The sequence below is a fragment of the Halyomorpha halys genome, unplaced genomic scaffold (assembly GCF_000696795.3).
Source record: "Halyomorpha halys isolate HHAL.00 unplaced genomic scaffold, Hhal_1.1 Scaffold173.1, whole genome shotgun sequence".
Taxonomy (NCBI): domain Eukaryota; kingdom Metazoa; phylum Arthropoda; class Insecta; order Hemiptera; family Pentatomidae; genus Halyomorpha; species Halyomorpha halys.
In genome coordinates, this window is record NW_027108878.1 from 1,161,595 (window position 1) to 1,186,446 (window position 24,852).

The 24,852-nt window shown below is 28.9% G+C and overlaps 2 protein-coding genes across 4 annotated transcripts in view; one reads left to right on the top strand and one right to left on the bottom strand.

Annotated features, from left to right (window-relative positions):
* Window positions 1-6,016: 6,016 nt before the first annotated feature.
* Mettl4 (Methyltransferase like 4) lies at window positions 6,017-18,326 on the bottom strand. Of its 2 annotated transcripts, XM_014417957.3 has the most exons (6): window positions 17,895-18,326; window positions 16,011-16,390; window positions 11,980-12,154; window positions 10,021-10,192; window positions 8,360-8,443; window positions 6,017-7,195 (listed from the first exon to the last, which is right to left on the bottom strand). In XM_014417957.3, the coding sequence occupies exons 1-6, from the start codon at window positions 18,138-18,140 to the stop codon at window positions 7,167-7,169; spliced, it is 1,086 nt and encodes a 361-aa protein (XP_014273443.1). In that variant the 5' UTR covers window positions 18,141-18,326; the 3' UTR covers window positions 6,017-7,166. The 2 variants fall into 2 exon arrangements, with proteins under 2 accessions (XP_014273443.1, XP_014273441.1); XM_014417955.2 differs by having other exon boundaries at window positions 6,017-8,443; window positions 17,895-18,325.
* Window positions 18,327-20,110: 1,784 nt separating this feature from the next.
* The window catches only part of mop (myopic), a 34,610-nt gene continuing 29,868 nt past the window's right edge, over window positions 20,111-24,852 (top strand). The window contains exons 1-4 of one of the 2 annotated variants that reach the window (XM_014417959.3): window positions 20,215-20,350; window positions 20,524-20,623; window positions 20,699-20,901; window positions 24,291-24,468. In XM_014417959.3, coding sequence (XP_014273445.1) covers window positions 20,534-20,623; window positions 20,699-20,901; window positions 24,291-24,468 — 471 coding nt within the window. In that variant the 5' untranslated portion in view covers window positions 20,215-20,350; window positions 20,524-20,533. Of the gene's footprint in view, window positions 20,624-20,698; window positions 20,902-24,290; window positions 24,469-24,852 lie in introns of both variants that reach the window. The other variant, XM_014417958.3, reaches the window with a different exon arrangement.

A 24,852-nucleotide genomic window follows, 5' to 3' on the forward strand; every position in this document is an offset into this window, starting at 1 on the left:
GATCTATTTTCAGGTTACAGAGTCTAAATATTATAATTTAGTTCTTCTAACGTATAATAAATATAAGTTAGAAGTAAGTAAACGCATTTATTATAAAATATTTATAAATCAGAACTGCAGCCGAAAATAGTGGTGTATTATAAGTTAACCTTTATCAAAGGGGAAAAGGAGTAAATGTGCAGGGACAGAAATTTTCCCACTTGAGAAGTGGTTAATTTTGTAACCTACCCTAAGTCGTCCATAGACGGCTTAGTTCGGAACTGACGGTATGTACACTCACGTCTCAAAAAAATTGACTTCCGCCATTTTGGGGGAGCTGAGGTAAGGTGAACATTTACCAAATAAGTCATAAATAATTCAGGATTTCACGAAAACAAAACCGAGTTATTTAGCCACATGAAAACCTTCAAATGACTTTAACAAAAAAAAAAATACTAATTTTTAAAATAAATTTTGAGTAGTTTATCATGCAAAAATTTAGAATTACCTAACGTAAATAGTTTTTTTAAAAATTATTTCTTCCTGATATAAAGATAAAATAATGAAGTATCTGTCGAATATTCAAATACAAAAACTAAAACAAATGTATTCAGAATTATCTTCGTAAAATATCAAAGCTAGTACCACACATGGTGTTTGATAGAGAGAATAACTTAGTACACATAAAATCACATATCATATGAGGACTAAATCAATCTATCAAAATAAAAAGGTAAAATGAGACAAAAATTGATATATTACAAAAAATGTATAATTAAAAATAGGAATTTTCATGCATTATTAAAAATTCATTACTCACAAAAGTAGATTCCTTGATGTCATTCTTTCTCGGTCTCCAATGTCTGTCTGGTTCTTCAAAACAGACAGATTTCGACACAGAATGAAATAATACAATAACCGAGAAATGAATACACTCACATAACACGTATGAATATTTTTCATATACATTTCTTTCATGATATTGTAAAACATAAAAGTGACTACTAAACTACCCGAACCGCACTTGGATGATGTCAAAGATAATATAATAAAGAGATCTGTAAAAAGAGCGCGTTTTAATTAAATTACTGGATCCTCACTGGTCCTGTCTTACCGCCAGCGCTTAACGTAAAAGAACTAAAATATAGGTTAATACAATTCACTATAACAACAGTAATTTTAGTTTTTCACGTTTATTTTATTATTATTTGCACGTAATGCATATAGAATGAGTCCAAACAAAATAAGTCGTCATTATTTAAATAGTTTTAAAGTTTACCATGCCTTATAAAATATTTTTAAACGATAAATAGTTCTAATTATATAATATTTTGACTAATTGATTTATCGTTAATTCCTTTAAATGTATTGTATTATAATTAACTATTGTTAAAGATTACAATTAATTTTATAGAGGTTAATACCTCAATTACACCTAATATTGAATTAATTTCGTTTTGATGATTTAAACAGTAATACAAATAAATTTGACCAATTTATGTATGTACTGTTTTGTAGGTTGTCAATTAAAGTTAATAAATGTTAGTTTTATATTAACATGAAGATTTTAAAGTATACTTAGGTAGGTTTTAGAATGATTAAACATATTTCACGTCAATCAAACGTATATACATATTTGCTCATGTTCAAAAGTGATATCAAATCTAATTGAATACATCTTAACAAACGAAAACTAACACTGTTAAAAACATTTTAAATTAAAAAAGCTCTAGAGGAATCAAAAACGATCGGTAACAAGTAAATAACTGATTTTAAGGAAGAGAGAACTCTAAAGCTAGTATACAAACTGAAAACATCGTAATAGGTAATTGTAATTAGATTGGCGGTCTGGAAACGATATTCGATATTCGATATTGAGGATATTCGATTTTTAAAAAAAAGGATCATTTTTTATAAGCATTCTTTTTATTGCGAATTAATTTTTTTATACCACAAATTAATAACATTTAAAATTTCATCAACTAAATATCTGTTGTCTAGTATGAATTAGTATATTAAATTATACTTTACCTTTTAAAGGTAACATGCAAATTACTTTTCCTACATTTTAATAAGGGCAAATAATTATATACATTAACATTCCTTATCTATATTTTATTATGCAATGAGTCATGAAAAGACTACAAATATGACATAAGATTACTTCAGCAGGTCAGGGAAAGATCTAGAAGGCGCCCCATGCTATAGAAAAATTAAATATATAAATGACAGACAAATTTATGATTCTAGGGGACATTTGGATATCCCCCTTCTTCCTCTTGGGGGCATTTGATTTCACCACTTAAATATTTTCATTTAGAACAATAATTCATAATTTTAAACTATAAATATATTTCGAAAATATAATATATTAAATTTACAATTGTGGGAACCATTAACTTAGTTATTTTCATAAATAATATATATATCTATTTCATCTGATAATCACACATATAATACATGTGTATATATATCAATAGACTATAAAAAGTCCGAAAAACCATGACTTACTTACTGAGGCAATTAGACACAACATAATAAAAATTATGAATGAAAATATTAAAATTTCATTACAATGGGTTAAAAGTCACAGTGTGGTCTACAGTAATGAAAGAGTTGACAAAGTTTTAATCACTTACTTTTCAACTGCACCTTGTACGACCAACAAAGGTTCAATTTAATAAAAACCTGCATAAGGCATGGAGATACATGACCACATAAGCAATCTGAAATCTTCCTAAAATACAAAAAAGAGATGGTGCACTTCATCTCTAATATAGAGTTAGTCCAAATATGATCATCCTATATAACCCCAGTTGTACCTATATAATAACAATTACTTTAATTATGTTTTGTTCTAGGTCAATAGTTCATTCCCACATCTGCACAGTACTTATATTAATTTATTTTCATTATCCATTTACTTTTAATTTTTGTTACCTATTGTACTAAATAATTAGTTGCCTTTTCAAACCATACATTTTAATTGCATCATTTTAGCTATTATATTTCATACTTCATTTGTTTTGTTTCCGCTGTCTTTTCTTTTCTTAAATTACATAAATATAGTATGCGGTTTCGCATGAAGTATGTACACTTTTTTTAAATTAACTCCTGCTCCATAGAAAAAAAAACTATGCAAGAAAAAAATATATATACATTATAGACTTAAATCCTTAAATATGAATTTAATTAATTTTTATAGTATAAACCTAATTTTATGTTATCATATTTTAAGAATGCACTGTTGATTTTTTCTGTGAGGTGAATGTAGTTCACACTAATATATAATATTTTTTTTTGTTTTAAGTGATAATTTAAAAAAAATACTTAATAAACAAAAATTCAATGATTCAATAATTTTGTGTATCAATAACTTTACAGCTGAACGTAGTTGTTAACCACCAATATCTTCTTTCCTAAATACTTACCTACATTGTTTCTTGAGTATTCAGTATTCACAAACAGTTTTATATACACAAATATCAGGAGACACAAAGCAATATTTGAGTGACCAATTTGTTTTCATTAAAACATTATAATGGAGTTATAAAAAAATATTCAGAATCAATCGAGAACTTATGAATTATAAAATTGAAGAGTTTTCTATCAAAAGTTAATATATTTACTTATCAAAAGCAATGGTTTTTGAAAATTAAAAATTGTACAGCAATACCTTTTAAACAGGTGTTTAATCATCAACATTTTCAACAAAAAGTTAACTTACCTACACGAGATGCTCTCTTATTGATTTTTTAATAATAATTTACCAAAAGTTGATAATTGAAATCTGATAGAATACTCCTCAATACTTTTTTTATTTTTTATAAATAATAAATTGTTTATCGTTCGAATTTATATATGTTATTTAAGATGGTTTAAATATAAGTATCAAACAGGGGCAGGAAGTGTCAGTATTCCCGATATTATTAGAAGAAAGTAATGATAATATAATATTCAAAAATATATAGAATGAAAAGTATCAATATAGTAATTATCATAGGGGAAGTATCGATACAGACAGAATTCATTATTATGTCATCCCAGAAGGATGTATTCAGAACATTCTAGTGATCAGTTAGAACTAACGGGATTAAGCTTCTTATTCATTCTACTTACAATTCAGAGTATACACCTTCAGACTACAATCTCTTCTGGCCAATACCTCCTTATCTTTCAAGGAAAAACCTTCAATTCACTGGCAGCGGTGAATGAAGAAGCAAAATTCATCCTCTTAAAATCTAATTAGAAGTATTATAAAGGAATTCAAAAACTAGTCTTGAAATTATAAGCCATTTCATAAACACAGAAAAAAATAGTATACACTTTAAATATTTTTTTTTTTAAAATTGAGTTATAATAAAATGATTTTTAAATTATAAAGGAAAATGTCGTATTTTATAAACCCATCCATTATTTTTTGGTAATGGATTCTTAACATTTGACTTGTTTTATAAGAATGATTTTTGTTATGAAAACATGTGGAAAGATTTTTAAAATGAAGACAATAAGGTCCATTAGAAAAAAAATTTACATAAAAATTATATATTTAAATATTTAACAATTTCTAGATAAACAATAAAAAATCAACAAACAAGAATATAACAAATATTAGACTATGATAGTACTAAAGTATAAATAATTATAGAAGCTGATACTAATGATTCAAGAAGACCATTATGATATTTTAATATACATCATCATTAACGACCATGAGTAGAATTTAACATTTGCAAGTAACTTAAAAAAATCATATATTAAAAAAACATTGAGATAAAAAACATCTTTAATCTCAAAACACTAAAATTAAAATAACATATAATAAAGAATCAAGTATCATGTTCTGTATAATAGAAATAAAATACGATTTTCTATACAAATGAGTTGTTTAAAATATTGATGTTCTATACCAAATCAGAAATGGTATTGATGATGAGAAATGGGCTGTACAATAATATAAAATAAAACCACGTATAAACTAAATTTACTTTAAAATAAAATTAATCACATAAATATACAAAAACATATTTATTTATGTTACAATCAACAACAATTACAAACAAGAAAAATTCCTTCCATAAACTATATGTCTGGTAAAAGCATGACAATTCCTTAAAGCAATATTTTGTATGTACAAATTTAGCTTAAGATAAGTAGAATATATTTAATATAATGACAAATTAATTATGGTAAACAGTACACTGTATTTTCAACACAAGTAGATTTATTGAGCAATGGCTTTTTAGAAATATTTCACCAAATTTTGCACGGTATTCTTCAGTAAACAAAAAAAAATGCGTAAAAAGAATTATTAAAATTTAATTTATTCTTAAACACAAAAAATAATAACAATTTAAAACTTTTATTTTAACATGCTAATGTTATATAATATGAATCGGACAATGAAACATCAAAACTAATTATACTTGATTTAACAAAATATTTTTGAAGCTATCGATTAATCAACTCTTATTCTGAGTACACCACAAATAAAGGGACAGAAAAAGCGATTCAAGAAATCTTTAAATACAAGTTAGCCATTGCAAAACAAAATACCATAATTTAAAGGCACTAACTAAGAGAGGAAACATAACAAAGCATTGAGTGTAATCAATATAAAAGAGGATCAAGGAGATGTTTTAGGAAAGGATCTGATTATTTTTGTCTTTTACAGATAAAGACACTATTTCCAAACTAGCTCTAATGTTTAATTTAGGTAAATACTAATGTTCACATTAACATGCCTCCAAACTCCCCTCTCTTACATTTGTACATCTATAATGAAATTTTTTCTTTTTGACTAAGCGTGATGGTTGGACAGGAGCATTGTCCAAGTCATTTATTTTGGATATCAAGCTTTTTTAAATGGTGGTTCCACAGCATTTGAAACTTTCATTCCAGAAAAAATTCTGGAGTGAACACAAACGGACCCTGGCTGACACTTGAGTAATTCAACAATATCTACTTTAAAGGGCAACAAGGTCCAGACTCACCTTAAAGGCTACCTTCTTACAATGTACCTCAATTCCAACTCTCATTGTACAAATTTCCTTAGTTATTGTTTTTTTTTTTTGTTTTTTTTCAAAAATGCTGTTTCAATTGCAAACAGCAAATACAAATGACAAGAACCACATCCAAAAATGGATCACCTAATTGAACTGTAGACAATATGGAAGGAGGGGCCAGATTTTTAGCGTAAAATTTAGATTTTCAAGACAACACTTATAGGGAAGATCTTTACTAAGCATTATAACTTATATAATGCATCATAATAGTAAAACTGCTAAGACTCACTGAGATAACTATGGCAGGCATTGAATGTGTCTTCTAGGTTTAAGACAATTTCTCCAATAGTCCTCGCTACGACCAGGGGTGCATCAAAACAACCTCTTTTCTATGGAGGACTTCATGAGAATTAGAAAATTTCAAAAATATATGAACCCCTGGTTATCAACAGAAGGTAAAAAAAAAACACAAGATTTACGACCTGTTTAGCAAGACTAAAGTCACTGATATAAAGTGTACGAGATTAAGGTGAGCTCAACAAATGATGTGGGTTGATGAAGAACTGATATCAAAATGACATTTAAGGAAATCATCCATAGGCAGAGGAAATTTATCTATATAACAATCGTTGGTCGACAATAATAAACTCAAAGATCAGGACTTCAAACAGAAAGCTCTTTTAATTCATTTAAAAAAGAATTTAAGAAACTTAAAAATAAAATGGTATGACATATTGACTGAGGAAGCACACAACCCTTCTTAGAGAGAATAAGAGGAAGGCATTGGATAGAAATATTCAATAAATATTGATCAAGGAAACATGGATTCAAAAATAACATGTTTAGCCACTTGAGCTTAGCTATTCAAGTTGGAATAGAAATAAAATAATAATAGATATATACACTAGAAATAACATTATAATTGATGCATTAGAGTATTAGTATATTTGTAGCTATGTAGGACCTTTGTAGCCAGTCATCATAGTATTATCGTGCCAATATACAAAAAATATTTTATTATTTATATTTTTCAACAGTAAAAATATAACCCCTTCTTTTTATTCTTCATAATGTGTTTTCAATTAGGTGGACTATGTCAATCAAAATTCATATTCGTATTTGTCTCTAGCTTCAGCCTAAGGTTTGGACACCATTTTATCAGACACCAAATGCCCCTACAGGTCACTTAATCACACAACTAATTGGGAATTCTAAAAGAGAGTTTAAAATAAACTAATATCGATAAATATAATTATCAAGTTCTCTTAAAGTACCGAATAATAAGAGACTTAATAAGATTGGAATTGCAAATGCCCTTCAACTGTAGTCAAGTACCATACATGGCCATCTACAGCCAAGGGAGTTGAGGCATCACCTTTAACAATCATGTAACTAATTTGAATCCAGCCTGGGAAGTCGACTTATATTTTGTGTTTGTTCTGAATAATGTTAACTTGACCCTCCTACCATGGTTAGATTAGGTGGTAACCTCTAGATAACCAGGTAGGGGGTTGAAAAAAAAGTAATATATGTATACTTTCATCCTGAACCTGATAGGTTCTCTTGAATACATTTCAAGTATTAATACTAAGTACTTCAGCTCAATGTTGCAAAAATGCAAAATTATCTTTATTGGTTCATATTTATGTGCAAATCATATCATTGTTTTGTTTATATTACTGGAATAGTGAAAAGAACACCCTAATATTGATTTATGAGAATTTACCAACAGTTAGAATATTTCATTCATCCCAAATCATAATACTCTAATGAAAAAATATTTCTTTATGTAAATAATATTTGGAAGGTGAAAATAAAATTCAGAAAACAACAGTAAAAATAATTGTGTCTGTGTTTAGGAAAAATATGTAGAAATTAATGTTGCATTTTCACAACTTTGAGCAAGCGTGGGTTAAGACTTTATAATACATTATAAAAAAAATTAAATCTATATCCTAATTTTATTTTTGTTTCTACATTTCTTGTGATTGTATAAAGGAATTTAATACTGTTTTATCTCTAATAAAGTAATCAGTCACCTCTGATACTAAAAATTATACTATCACAAAATTTCGATTCTTAATTGATGTAAGCTTGAATAAATTGAATAAATATAAGCAATAAAGGAAATATACAAATATACCTAAATTAATTTACAATGTATAGCTGAAATAAATAAAAAAAATTATCAATCTACTTTTTTATAAAGTATTAATTACTATTGGTGTTAAAACAGTCTTATAAGTTAATAGGATAGGAACAAAAAAGCCTAATTAGTCTGTTAAAGTTATCAATTATAAAAATTATTATTAAAAACTATTCTACTTCTAACTGTTCAAAAAGACTGAGCGACTGTAATAAAATAACTTCATTACCAACACTAGTCCATCCTGGAAGGAGATATCTTGCAAATAATTCAAGACATTTCACATTTTCTGGTAAATAATCCTTCAATATATCTGTAAAAAATTACACATGATACCATTAATCTATGACATATTTCATAACACTTCAACAGAATAATAAAACATCAAAAATAAAATCATATCAAGTTATTTTAATAAACATGTAAATTCTAAATATAAATATAAATCCATCCAACCAGGAACGTGGCAAAAAATCGAAAACAGTGGCAGACCTGGCTGGACGCTCACCTACACTAATGTTTTCATTGCTCTATTATAAATTTTAATTAAGAGATCATACGACAAAATTTCAAAAAAGGAATGGAATTTTATAATGAGGAATATTAGTACTTGAAGATGGGGAAACCTGAAACTTGGTACAAACAAATATAGAATATAATTAATATTCTAAACAAAGTTTATTTTTCACCTCAACAATCTTCATAAAAAGGAGGAAAATATATAATAGTTCCCTTCGTGAAAGTTGTCACACTTGGTTTGGTATGATAGTTGACAGTTCATTTAGCAGCAATGAAGCTTAAAGTTAAGTATCAGTTGGTGACACTCAACTACCACGATATAAACTATATAATTAAAATTTATCTTTTATTATTGCTATTCATTTTATCTCTCTATTTTACATTCTCAATGATTTTATTTTATATATTATACATTCTCGATGATTTTATTTTATATATTCACTTTTTTTCTTCTAAGCCCTATGGGTGCGTGAGGATGAAGTCATGATGAAAATAGAAGGAAGGTAGCCTACCTCTTTTTCTATTTCTCTCCTGGGCAGCTATTTTAAAATAGCTTCGGTCAGGATCGGCGGCCTGTTTTGATAGTCGCTGTTAAGGACTCCAGTTTAGCGTCCACTTCATTTGATTCTCTTATTGATTCATTCTTTTATTATTATTTTTTTTTTTTTATACAAATGTTTAAATCTCCTTTTATTCTTGTTTTCACATTAATATTACCTTACTATGATCTTGCACTTTTAATATATTTTTCTGATATTTTCTTGCTATGTACCATATTTTCATTACTCTTCACCACACAACTTCCTCCAAGTTTTTTTTTTCATTTCCAGCTCATTCCATATCAGTCACTATTCAGGTTAGTATCATATATTATTTTTTTATTAATCTATTTACCTATCCTCTTGGTATATTATAGCACCATACTTACACCTCGTTTATTTCTTTACTTTTCTTGTCTTCTTTTAATTTTGTCATATTTATTATTACTTTTATTAAGTATTTTTTCAAAAATTGTTATTCCAATGGTTTATTTTCAATTATATTGTTCACTACTGTACTTGTTACCAATATTTATGTTATTCATTAATAATTATATTCTTTTAATTTACTTAGTTCATTTTTATACTACTTTCTATGCATATTCTCACAGTTAAAAATTGATATGCTAAAAAAAAAATAACAAATGAACAGAATTACATCAAAGTTTGGAAATTGTAGTTTTAAAAGCAAATCTAGCTTTCAAAAGTTGTTTTCCTAAAATCTATGATAGCTATTTCCAAACTTTTTTGCCACAGCCTCCATCTTAGACTACACAATAATTCATAGAGTGGTTGAATATTAAGGAAGATTTCAGAATAAAATAATACAGACCTACAAGTGGTGGTTTATGAGAGTGCAAAGCACTTGGCACACTTAAAAAGCATTTGAATTCTTCAGGATTTTGAAAACGTCGTTTCTGAGAAGCTCCAAATATAATTCTTTCGTATGGTCTCTTCCCATTTGAATTGGTAAAAGAACAAACAGGTTCTCCACTATCTGTAACCTACAAAATTCAACAAAGAATAAGACATGCACTAATCAAAATGATCTCCACACACATTGAGAATTATAAGTTATTAATATCTAATAAGACAGAAAATTCCATAAAAGATTCAATGTGCAATCATGTCATATAAGAAAATAATTAAAATACATAAATTCTTTAATATAATGGTGACTGCTAACAAATATATCAATTAAAATATTTATATCAATTGAAAACAAAGCAAGAGACGAAATTCAGAGATTAAAAGCAACTATTACAAGAAAGTGTCTTGCTAGTGCTGGATTTTTTAATAGAAAAACGTTTATAATTCATTATAAATCATTGTAAATATCATTAATTAAAGGATTTCCAATTGGTAACTATCATCAAACTATATTATTTTACATATGTATATATAGTTGACCGTAAAAATTGATGTATAAGAAGATGGTCAGGGTTGCGGTCAAAAGTGAAACAAAAATAGTTTACAACTATTTATTTTCCAACATTTCGCCCCACTTTGCAGGGCTTCCATCAGGGCTGTCCAAATGAATAAGTTGAATGATAATGAATATAATGAATAAGTTGACTAGGTCTGTTCAACTTATTCATTTGGACAGCCCTGATGAAGCCCTGCAAAGTGGGGCGAAACGTTGGAAAATAAATAGTTGTAAACTATTTTTGTTTCACTTTTGACAGAAACCCTGACCATCTTCTTATATATATTATTTTACAAATTTTAAAACATGGACACAGCAAATATTACTATAAATTAGCAAACAGCCATTGCGAATAGCTGGCTGCCCCTCCCTCATCAAATATTTAATTACACTCCAAATGATTGTTAATTATTCGCAAAACCAGATTTAGAAGCAAACAAGCAATTACTTAACCAACAAAGAACATAAACCAGATATTTTAATGATTTACAGAATGAATTTATATTTATCTCAACAAGATCATTTTTTTTGTTTTATCTATTATTGTGTTATTTATTTATACTACCATATTATTCCTATTTTGTTTGTACAGTGAAACATTTCCTAATGGAAAACAACGGCTTGTCAATTTAATTTCGAACAACAAAATCATTAACCTTGAAATATAGTTGATTTCTTTTCCAATAGAACTATAAGAAAAATGAGAATTTCCAGAGAATTCAATTTTCACAAAAGAAAAAAAAGTGGAGGAAGTTATACTAATCTATGTACTTGATAGACATTTGTTCTTTTCTTCCTTTGTTTACCTACATATTTACCTACTTGATTTACTTTCATTTTCCACCATATTATTATTGTGTGCTAAGAACAAAAACAAGATAACAGCAATAATGATTAAAAGGGAATATAAAATGACAAGAAAATGAGAAGACAAATAGGTATATAAGAAGTATTAAAATTTAATATATGGTATAAACATTATGAGAAGATAAAAACAGTATTAAAAGAAGAAAAAAATGTTTAAAAAAAGAAAAAAACTTTTTTTATCTTCTTACAATATTTACACTATACATTTTCTACATTACTACTTGTATGTCTATATTATCTGTTATCTTATTATAATTTTATATTTTCTTTTATTCAATACGGTTGTGTTTTTGTTCTTAGGTCTAATGAAAGCCTGTAATTCTGGCCGAAACATTGGAACTAATAAAATAAGTTTTTACTTATTTGTGTTCTTCACTGACCTTATACCCTACCTTCTTATATACTATTCTACCTTCTTATATAATATTCACAGTCAACAATTAACTCATCACTATAAAAAAAAAAAAATAATGTATATTTATATGCATTTATACTTACTTTTATCCAAAACCAAGTAGCAACATACTCCAGTCCCCACTGGGGGAAGTAACTTTGCTTAATTGCTTTAATATGACTGGAACCATTAGTACACCAAATACCAACCAGTCCGGTATCTTGCAAGTATGAACTTATAGGAATATTTGCAATGTCATCATCTCTCATCATTTCATATCTAAAAAAAAAAATGAGGTATGCCATTATACTTAAAATCTAAATAATAATTTTTGACCCATAAATTATTGTGCATAGGTTGTGATTAATACCAGAAACTGATTACTTCAGAATTAACTAAGTTTTATATTGTCCTTTCAGTATGAACTGTTAAGTAAATGCTCAAAAAATAATAGAAAAAAAAACATAATTATGACTTGTAGATAAAAACTGTAATTAACAGAATAAGTGCATTTTACAAAAAACCTTTTACATTAAACAATTTGAAACATACAACATATTCCAAGAACTAGTTTACAGCCAAACATAATGTTTCAACTGATTATTTAGTTTCTTTTTAATTAAAAACTCCCTTCAAAATCCAGCGTTTCTACAGGGGTGTAGAAATATAAAAATAGGCTATGATCTTAAGCATAGATCATAGGGTACCAATTTCTGAGATTATGTATGTAGAATTCATATGCTCTAAGCACTGTAGATGAGAGAGTACCTAATTCTTATGTAATGAGAGTATATTTTCAGTCAGAAACCAATGCAGTCGACAGCAGATTAATGAAGGGAACACAACCTTCTAGAACTACTTTAACAATATACCAATCATAAATATAAAATACTAGAAGATCGCTAATTGACTGTGTGTATTATTAATAAATGGAATATGGTCTGGGTGCGGTAAAAAAAACTCAAATAGTGACAACTATTCTAATGAGCCAATATTTTGCCCCACGTTGCAGGACTAAAAAAGATACAAACACTAAACATAAGTAAAACAAAAAAAAAAGAAGAAGTAAATGGAAAATTACAAGGGTATAAAATGAAACCTAAATAAGAAAAATAAAAGGTATATAAACAATAAATGAAAACGGAAATGGTAACAGATAAAAAGAAGAAATATAAAAGAAAGTACTAACAAAGAAATGAAAAGGGGGATAAGAATAAAATCAAGAAAAAAGGAAGAAAATGATCAAAACAGAATTCATACCTGTTTTGATAGAAGTCAAAGTCAGAGTGAACTGTTTATATTGGGAGGAGTGGAGATGAAAGTTAAGTATGTTATATTTGAAAGTAATTATAAAGTAAACAATGTAGAAAAAATATTAAAATGAGGTAAATAATGAATGATAATATACATAATAGAGGGGAAGAAGAAATATATAATTAAAAAAAAATAAATAAATAAACTGTACACGGATAGAAAAAAATAGTTAAAAAAAAAATAAATGGAAATACAATACATATAAATGATACAGAAAGACAATATAACAAATGAATAGGGATACAGGGATATGTAAATTATATAATTGAAAAATTAATAATAAAGTAATTAATGTAAGTATACTTAAGCTGGTAACATATAAATATACATTAAAAATAAGATACATAAATATAAAAGAAAAAGATAGGAAAGTAGCTATAAAATATAATTAAATTAAGTATGGGGTGAGAATTTAGAAAATAAAACCAGAATAAAAGACAAGACAGGAAAGTGGGCTTCTGAAATGCAGAATGAGAGAAAAGAAGCATTATAAGGGTTTTATAAGGTTCAAAATATGTCAGTGTATCAGGGACATGTAGTCTTTATCGACTTTATGATTGACGGAATTCTCTGTTAAATTTATGTGAATGGACTCTGAGATGAGACATTTTTTATGGTTGGGGACAGTAGCAAGAATTGATGTTTTATCAAAATCAAAAGCATGGTTCAGGTTTAAAGCGTGTTCTGACAATTTAGAGGCAAATGGGTTGAATAGGAGTTGATAGAAGTTTTGTGCTGGGAAATGGGGTTCTTATGTTGATTCTTAGTTTCGCCAATATAGAAGGAATTGCAACATGGGGTAGAACAAGGTATCCGGTATGGAAACGGTGTAAAAAAGGGAATAGGGTCTTTTAGTTTGGAATAAAGATAAGAAATTTTGTGGGACTTCAAGCCAAGAAGCAGGGTGGGAATAGTGGATCTTAAGGATTTTTGAATATTGTCAGAAAGAATGGGGATATTCGGAAGGGACCTGTACTGAAACAGAGGTGGAATGGGTTGAGAAGAGTTGAGAACAGGAGGAACAGGAGTAATACTGTTAATGTAAGAATCAAGTGGTTTGTTTGTCACTTTATGAGGGAAATTGTTGTTGAATAGGATCTGTTTAACACATTGTATATTGGTCTGGTGATATTGAGGGTCAGAAAGAGGAAAGGATAGGTGGATAAGGTTCTTAGCAACATTGATAATTTGGTGATAAGGATGTTGAGAAAAATAGTTGAGGAGTCTGCCAGAATAGTTGGGTTTAGTATACCTATCAGTAGCCCCAATAGGGAGCCATTGGGATTTCTGATAACAATACAATTAGGTCAAGAAAAGGGAGGGAATGGTCAAATTCACCTTCAACAGTAAACCGAAGGCAGGGATGGTAGGAGTTAAAGGCTGATAGGATTTCGGGGATTCTGCCAGGATTGAGGACAAGGAAGAGATCGTACTTCTTCATGAAAATAATGTCTTATGAGAATAGAGGTACTATAGAGTCAAGAAGATTATTAAGAACAATATTAGAGATATCAGGAGCAAGGCAGTTTCCCATCGCAATTCCGCTAATTTGGTGGTAAAATTTATCATGAAATGTCAGGTAACCGGAATAACAACAAAGTTCTAAAGCAGAAAGAAATGAGGAAAGGTTAAGCGTGGTATGAGGTTGAATTATAGTCCAGTTCTTCTGAACGATATGGAGGGCTTTGTCAATAGGAATGTTAGTAAAAAGGCTTTCGGCATCAAAGGAGGTTAAAATAAAGTTGTCATTTGCACATTTGTAACATAATTTCCAACCACCTGACATATTCTTTCCATCTGTCACGCCAATAATAATAACAATTTTCCATTTACTTTTTTTTTTTGTTTTACTTATGTTAAGTGTTTATATCGACGAAGCCCTGCAACATGGGGTAAAATGTTGGCTCATTAAAATAGTTGTCACTATTTGAGTTTTTCTGAACGCACCCGGATCATATTCCATTTATTATTCATAAATATAAAACTTTAAGTAAAAATACTTTCAATCCTGATTACTTTTATTTTAAGTATATCAAAATAAGAATATCAATAATGATTGGAGAAGTTTGTCGGGGGGTGCAGTCAGCAAAGAACAACATAAATAAACAAAACCATATTTATTTATTTTATGCCGACGTTTTGACCTGAGTTTCAGGTCTTCATCAGGGGTTATGGCGTAGAAGGTTGTAGGCCTGCAACTGTTACAGACCTACCTTCTACGCCATAACTCTTGATGAAGACCTGAAACTCAGGTCGAAACGTCAGCATAAAATAAATAAATATGGTTTTGTTTATTTATGTTGTTCTTTGCTGACTGCACCCCCCGACAAACTTCTCAACTATCTACACTTCATTAAGAATATCAATAATATTATAAACAGACAAACTGTATAAAATAGTAAAATTTCACAATAATAAACTACATTTGAATGAAAAGACTTCCGATTAATATAACCATAGCTAAACAAAAGTTTCAAATAAACAGTAAGAAATCAGAAAAGTGGTTATTTTCGTTTTACTTAATGATGTGACAATACTTAATTTATAATGCTGTTTAGCATTTATATAAATAATAAAAAATACAGTAAAATAGAATTTTCATTTAAAATGGTTTGTCTATATGAACCGTAGGTTTCCATTACATAATCAACATACTACTTATAGATGTATATTTAGCAGAAAAAAGTATCTAGGTGTTTGATTTTTAAATATAATATGTGCTTTCACAGTAAACTGTGCTGTTATTTGTGTTATATTTGCAATTTTTATGTTGTAAGTAATAAATTCACTACATAAAAAAAAAAAAAAAAATCATATTTACCCCTTACAACAATTATTCATTTTTTTTCTCCTGACATGTTTATTCCACCATGGTGGATCGAGCAAAATAAAATCAAACTTTTTATCATTTTCATTTAAGTCATTTAAATTACAGCAAATAAAAGAGGAATAAGGAGGCATTACATAAAGCCTGTTATTAATTTCAACAACTTGGGGGATTGAAATGACATTGGTTCCTTTAAATAAACCATATTCTTTCAGATTTTTCCCCTCTCTTTGTGATTCATAAAATTCATTTACAAAATTTCTGGCTGTAGCATTATTTTCCAATATATCAAAATGGGTTACTGATAACTGAAAATTTGAAATATTTCTTGCTTCTTTCAGAAGGGATTCGTGTACTTTTTGAACTAACTGTACCTAAAATAGAAAATAGAATTACAAAGTTTTAGTCTACAAGTACACTTATTGATATGAAACATGACATTCCTTTCATAATTAAAAAGTATTTCTATTATTCATGAATCCTTAAATTTGAAAGACATTTACTCATAATAAAACAGTTGAATAGCAGTAAAAAATGAATATATTGTGTATTTATGACTTTGTTCTTTACAAACTAATAATATTATAATAGTTAATTAATTTTTGTTTTTTTAATGTCATTAATAAAACAAAAGACATGTAAATAATGTATAATGCATATCGATTAATCTTATGTTGAACATGATATTGGAGAGGACAGAAAATGAAGACAGTTATTTAAGGCAAAAAATTCATCACTATCAAAAATATCCTAATAACTAACTTAAAATAAACAGGAACACAGTTATTATAATAACTGATTAAGAATGAAGAGGGACAAATCTCACAAGAATGTTCACTACCAAAATTTTAAAAAAAGTTACTTTAAAATATTATAAATCCTCCAATTTAATTGAATGTTCTGAGACACATTGCAAGCAAATTCAAACCATCAATTCAGTAATAGGAAAACTAAATTCCGTTATATAAAGATGAACATTGTCATATCATTCATAATTTCGATTTAGGTAATAAAACTTAAGGCAGTAAGTGCGATCACAATACAAATGAAGACTTCAGGAAGAGACCAAAAAACTTCTATATAGTGTACGGACCACTACCATACCACGTTATTAAATGGTAGAAAATATAATAGTATCTCATTAATCCAATAAATAAGGAGACACTAATATGAAGAAAAAGGAATAAAAATCAAAGCTGATGGTTACAGATAAATTAGATCTTTAGGAATATTTTTTTTTACAATATTAATCTTCTGAAAATGTGAGTTTTAGAATTTAACTTAACTTAAGTCAATATATAAATGTTTATTGTTCCCCAATTTCGTTTTTTTGTAAAATTTAATAAACTGTACATCTCTATTTATTTAAATAATAATAATGTTATTGTAAATTGATTAGAGTTTAAATGAATTTTGAAAAATATTTGATATGTGCAAAAGAAATACAAAATATCAAAATTGTATAATTAATCAGAAGTTAATACAAATAGAGAAAATCTAAACATGATCCTAAAAGTTTAAATAGAAAAAGGATGAGTAAATATAAAATAAAAGCAACATTTTATAAACATTTCTTTCATACCACCCTTTAAATGTCTTTCAATAACTGAGAATATTTTGCCAAAATTACATTTTTAATCATTATATTGAAAACGTAATATATATATGAAATGTTAAAAAATCTCTGCGAAATTATACAGGTAACATCACATCAGTTTTCTACAGTAAATTAAGGGTCAGGGCCATTAAAAGAAAGTTTCTTCGAGAACCTTAGGAAACAAATATCCAAACCAAAATATAAAGTTCATGTTAATGGCTTTGTTTACAATCTTAATAACAGCAAGTTAATAGAAATTCAATTACAATTGTAGAACTTACTTCAGTATCATTTGCAGTTTGACATCTCCTCTTCCTAACTTTCTTTAAAGAACTGTCAGAGGATAAAAATGCAGCCAATTTTTCAGCTTCTTGGTCCCTCATAAATGGAGTAGTAATTTTGAAAAGACTTTTGTTATAAGCTAAATCAATATTACCCGTTGGTGAATGTACGTTTCTATAAAGATTTTTTGAATAGTCATAATGAGAAATAACCCATCCTTTTTCATTACTGCACAAAATACTCATGATAATTAAAATATTGACTAAAGACAAAGCATTATTAATTTAATTAAAGATTCGTAATATAAATCGAACTTCAACTTTCATAACAAGTCTTTCAGGACATTTTCTAGCGCGATGCAGAGATTTTACCGCAAAATTATTACCCGCTGAAATACAATCGATTAAGCAATTGTTATAACCAAAGAACTACATTATCTAAAGTCATTCCTACTTTACATAATATAATCGGGATCATCCGATAAAGTAGACACATGATACCATGACACATATGACACATAGATAAGCCCGATGATAACCCAATTTATATGGACTGATGAAACCGAATCTTCCAATTTTGAGGTATCCTGGCGCACATTTTTCTTATATGCTAACTCACAATTACTGAGTGATCTATTAGCCAATATTTATACAAGGTAGGGTCATCAGCTCTTTAGAACAACAAAGCTTATTTTGAATAATCTTTGGAACAATTAATCTTATAAGCCTACAAATGATGCCTTATGGTAATAGCCAATACCGATAGGAAATAGGGCCTCTAGCCAATAAGAATAAACATGAAAAATCGGTGAATTTTTGCTTCGTATGCAAAGTCAACATCCCCAAACGGTTCTACCAAATGTGTTAAGATTAGAGATAGATTCTTTCCACCTATACGGTCTGTAAAACGGGTAGTTGTCTCTCTGACAAGATATAGATCCCTGTTTCTCTCATAAGTTTGCCCCTAGTTACTTCATAGGCAGTGGAATCAACTATGATGTGCGGCACAACTAGAACATGGGGAATCATATATATCTAATTTCATTTTAATCCATTTTAAGCTCAAAGAGGTTAGTTCAAAAGTCCTATTACCCCGTGACTAATAAAGAAATTCATTAGTCCTAGAGGAACCATCTTGCTTCTTACCGTGATCTGACGGAGGAAAAGTAATTTCTAAGGACCGTTTGTACCAAAAAGGTTTAACCTCAAATCTAGAATAAAACTCACTGGGCAATAATAGCCTGATTACACCAGCGACTCTTCTGAATTGAAATTGCTATAGTAATGCCTTAACACGTCTTAATCTTCCTTCTCTGTGCACCGGTGTCTCTATCACAACCTTTGTTTTTTAGGGATCAAGGAGTTTCACCATTGAAGCCTCATCAGCCATCTTCCTAGTCGCCTGCTGTGGTATAAGGTTACTCTCTATTCTAAAATTCTATCTAACGAGCTTCATGACGCTTCCGTGACAGTTTCAAAACATTATCAGCTGAGAGAAAAATACATTTGTTTCGTTTAACAGAATTTGTTCTGTTCTCACGAGAATGGGGACTCTTACAAAGCTGAGGTACTACCAACTTTTCCTGCAGCAGACATTGAATACAACAGGGCCGACAAAGACGGTGTTAGTTTAAGTTCTTTCCTTCTAGCTCAGGTGTCCTTAAGGTTCATTGGAATGGTAAACATGAAGAATCCCGCCACTGTCGATCTTGATTCCCACAGGCTTCACCGGGGTTTTGACGACGGTAGAAAATAAATAAATATTTGATTGTTGTTTTCTCTTCCTTCTTGACTGCAACCATGACCACCTCCTTCATATTTACTTTGTACTTTATGTTATAAACGTAATAAAATATCATTACTTCTCCAACTCAACGGATGATCATTTCTACTTTAAATTTCTAATATTTCATCAAATAATAAATCGTATGAGTATAATTGAATGGTATCTTATTCAGACAATGTTTACTCTACGATTCATTCTAAAATGGAGACAGAGCAAGAATGAAGAAACTTTTAAACTACATTTAACACTGCATTATTATAATCTATGATTATTAATTTGCAATTTACAAAACCTAAATTGTAAAAATGATTATTTATCGAATTATACTAAAAAATCAAGATCAAATTATATAATTTTCACCTTTGCGCTAATTAAATTTATATCGATTATAACTCGTTCCAATCGATAGACGAAGTTGTATAAATCTAGGAAAAGGCAAAGAACAACTCATTATTTACTGATAAGAATGGGAGACACAAATTCTGAGTTTAAGTAGTATGTCTAAATTAAGACTAATGCTATTACTTGGCTTGAGTGATTTCTATTCTGCTGACACGGACTTTGGTATTCATCATTATGTTCCATAGTTCTCTAGTGTAATGAAAGTGGAGAATTGTTTTCGTAACCTTATCTTTTGACAGAGACGTTTCAGTTGGAGTACACTTTTGGGGTATTTTTATTTTGAATTTATGTTGAATTAAGCCGCTCCTATCTTCTGTATGCAGCTGTGTATTTGTAAATCAGTACTTTTATTTATTTAAGTGATTGTTTCTTTGAGTAGTTAAATTCATGTTTAATTTGTTATTGAGTTTAAGAATAGTGTTTTGGATGAACTTATAACAGGAACTTTACAATGGAAGCAGTACCCAGATTGCCTATGTTAAGCTTTGAGCTAAAAGTGAGCTCTGACCGCTACCCACCTGAGTTTGTCAACTTGAAACAGGTGCCATTTATTTCCACTCGGTAGTGAAGTAATACCCAATTGTTGTTGAAGTAGTTGATTTTATTTATGTTTTAGTATATACGAGAATTCTATAATGAAGATCCAGAAACTTACTCTACTGAAATACGGAATTTAGAGACATTAAGGGCTAATGCAGTTCATCCTGCCAAAGATGCAACTGGTTGCGCTGTGATGAAAAAATATTTTTGCCAGTTACATTTTTTACTAAGCCGATTTCCTATCGGAAGAGAAGAAAAAGGACCCATATCATTTGTGTGGTTAGTAATATGAGTCATACTCTGATAGCAGAAGTAAATATGGAAATATACTGAGGTCTAAATCTTCACAAGTAGATCTAATATGCTTTTTTCTTTAAATCATATTATATTAATTTACTTTCCTGTTTCTTTAATTTTTTTAATTTTATTTTCTACCTATATCTAATGTCTTTGAAAATTTCATAGATTTTACTGATTTGTTGAGTGTCTTTGTTTTTGTTCTGACTATAGGTTTGGATAAAGATTAAGTATAAGTTAAACAATGTTGTGTGTACTGTAAATCCAAATGTTTAGATACTTAGTAAGGAATATGAATAAAAGCTGTTAATTTTAGAGATGGGCAGCCTCCTTATGTATTAATTTGAAGAGCTTTCTTTACTAATCAGGTATTGAGCTAAAAAATTCTAACTCCATAACTTGGACATAGTGATCACTGTTTACATGTCATTTGTCGCTGCGTAAGAATTTCTCTTATGTTAATTATTTTTCGGGTCAACAGTCCACAGATTAGTGGTATGTTATTATAATATGATATTGTTAAAATAGTGCTTGAGTATTAATATGTATTTTTTAAAACATAAAATTTTGATTTAGATTAGGTTTATTTAAGCATAACAAAAAAAAGTTTTAAAAAAAAATTATTTTGATACAAGAACGTAATGTACATAATATAATATTTTGAGACAGACAAAGTTATAATAAGAATCAAAAAATTTACATATCATATAATAGTATACATCATAAAAAATGTACTGAAAAGTCAGTAGTTAGTGAATTTATTTTGGGAAATCTATATTTCAGGAATTTTAAGATAGTTTAATGTGGTATTAAGTAGTTTATGACGTTCATCTTTGTAGGAGTAATAATTTTTCTGATATTTACCAATATAAATTCACAAGATGTTGATTCCTAGTTGATTGCACAAAACTTGTGGTTTATGAAAAACTATATCTCAGGAACCGTTAGATGTACAGATAGCTGTTAGCATTGATATTAAAACTACTTTAATATGCTCTAAACTGGTTTATGACATTCATCATTGTAGGAGTAATAATTTTCATCATATTTGCCAAAATAAAATAACCAAATGTTGATATCTAGTTGTTCAGAAAACATTTTGATTTTTTAAAGTCTATATCTCAGGAAACATTAAAATGCACCACTCAAATTAAAGCTAGTTAAATCTACTATAAAGTAGTTTATGACGTTAATCTTCGTATGGGTAGTAGTTTTTTATTTATTTTTTTTGTTAGTTCAGTCAAAATTTCATATGCAAAAATATGATTTTTGCATATGAAATTTTGACTGAACAGTGAAGAATCAATCTGACTATTTTTCGTTGAGGTTTCATAAGGTTTAAGGTGAGGAGGTTATCAGCCTACTGGCCTGAGTCAGGTGGAGGGGCTGCCTCCTCCCTCAGAGCTCCCTGACTAAATCCCCCATCTGAGCTACCTAGGGGAGGTGACCCATGGCTGTGTACTTTAAATGACCTTTGTAGTGTGAAGTGTATGCAGTGTGCTATATTAGTGTAATGTGTAGTGTCAGTGTACTGTTCCCCCAACCTAGAGGCTGAATGTAACCAGATATGGGCACCACATCCCTATGCCAAAATGACTTTGACCTGGTGGCGAGATTTTTTCAGGCGCTGATGGAGGCATTTATGAGGCTAGCTGAAGCAGCAGAAGCAATGGGCATGACAGTTAACGAGGGAAAAACTTAATACATATGAGCTGGACCTGGTATAGTGACTGCTCTTGGAGGGGAAGTGAAGATGGGTTCATTTACGTTTGAATGTGTTGACCAGTTCACCTATTTAGGCTCAGTAGTCAGCAGCAATAACAGGATCACCCTGGAAACAAGCTAGCGTCTTATGAAGGCCAACAGATGCTATTTTGGACTTACAAAGCACTTGAGGAGTCTATTGGAAACTATTGGACGTAAACAGTTCTATTAGAGCTCATATTTTAGCAAATTTACTCTTCCTTAAATGATCTTCAGATTTTCTAGTGCTGTTGGTAGTTTTAAAGATGGCACTGTGTATGAAAATTTTTTTTTTTAGGTTTTGAAACAGTTCCCATTTTGTATTCCTCCTAGCTATGGTAGGTAGACTCATCAATATAAACTAGTAACTTTACATTGTTTTAATACTGTGTAATAGTACTAAGTATTAACAAAATTCAGTGAAATAAAGGGATGTAATGAATAGTATTAAGTATTCTAGTCCTTGACTTCTCTTCAAATTTGGGCCTAACTGTATGAACCATTTTTGAAATCTAGGCATGTTAAGAAATCAAATTTACACCAAAAATGTAATTGTAACAAAATAAGGTCAGATATTAGTTTTCTATTTTGTCCTTATTCAAGGTTATCTATGGGCCAATTGATTGATTAAAAATAGGTATATGATATTTTTATAAAAAAAAAAAAAAAAAAAAAAATTTACTATGTATACAAAATTTAAAAATGGAATATCAATATTTTATTTTGATAATTAGAAAGTTGCCTCTGGAAGTTAGTTTTGTTAAATGAGTCCAATAGCGAGTTTTATGTTAAACATATAAAAAAAAAAAAAAAAAAAAAAAAATTTACTAGTTTTGTCGGATGTTTTCAAAGTAATGATGGAAGTTAGATTTTTCTTGTTTAACATGTTGACTTGCAACTATGAGTTAGCTTATAGCGATTTTGTCTAGGGCACACACTACGAGTAAAAATACAAGATAACTTTTAGGCAAGAATGCAAACTTACTAGTTGCCAGCTAATGTGTTGTAAGTTGTTGCTTTAGTAGAAAAATTATAATTATTATTTATTTTATTCAATTTAGTATTAATATGAGTGAAAAGGTATTTTTAAAAAATATTAAAATAAAACATTAATTCTACAGTTCAGTCAAACAATAATCAGAATTTTGAAATAAAGTTTCCATGGTCCCACTAAATTTAAATAATTGGTTGGGAACAAGACAGAATAAGAACTGGTATAAGTAGACTATTGGGTTAGTTTGGAACCAAAAAAATACCAGTACCCCATGTTGAACAGAATGATCGAAACAGTATTTCAAAAATCGTTGAATGGCCCATCACTAATCATCTAAAGTACAGCCCATCACCATCTCGTCTCCCTCCCTTCCTTTTTTCTCCTCCTCCCTCTGAATCGTTACTTATTTTTATTGTGTCATGGGTCTTGAGAAAAAAGTTTGTTTTAGTTCCATTTAGTTTGGTCCTTTAATATAATTTGGTATTGGACCATTTGGACTTCTATAATTCATGCAACATATGAATTATTGTTATTTTTTTTTTTTTTTTTTTTATTTTTTATGATTATTTTTCTTAAATGTTCTTGTAATTATATTGTTAAACTAGTTTCAATTCTTGTTTCTTTTTTTTTGTAGGAAAGATGCTTATGGTGGTATTGTTTGTACAACATCTGATGTTAAATTTGAAATGGTAAATATGCTTTATAATATAGGAGCTCTTCATTCATTACTTGGTGCTGGTGATGACAGAACAACACCTGAAGGGCTGAAAATGGCATGTACTCATTTCCAATGTGCAGCCTGGGCTTTTCAGGTAGATAATTCATTTATTATTTCAATGATATTTGTAGTTGATGACTCTGATTGCTATTCATAGACTTACTTTTAGCTCTTAAGAACCTAGAATTTTTTCGTTTTGGTGTATTATTTCAATAATGAACCATCATAATCAACCAAGAAAAAAAATAAAGTTTTGCATTAAAAGTAAAAGTGTGGAACAAAAATAAGTAAAACTTATTTATTATTGCCATAATTTCAGTCCTTTATTGATTTACTCTGCTGTCTTTGGCTTTTCTCAGAAACTAGAGGGATAATTTTTTTTTATATTTGTATCAAAGTCACATATCATTACACAATGATTCTCAGAACTTGCCTTGGCCATCTATTGATTAGTTTCAAAATGGCGACAGATTAAATG

Coding starts and splice junctions, on each gene's coding strand:
- Mettl4 (XM_014417955.2), bottom strand. CDS start 18,140: ATGAGTATTTTGTGCAGTAATGAAAAAGGATGGGTTATTTCTCATTAT. Junction 16,391..17,894: donor AAACTGCAAATGATACTGAA/GTAAGTTCTACA, acceptor TTTCTATTTTAG/GTACAGTTAGTTCAAAAAGT. Junction 12,155..16,010: donor ATGAATAATTGTTGTAAGGG/GTAAATATGATT, acceptor TTTTTTTTTTAG/ATATGAAATGATGAGAGATG.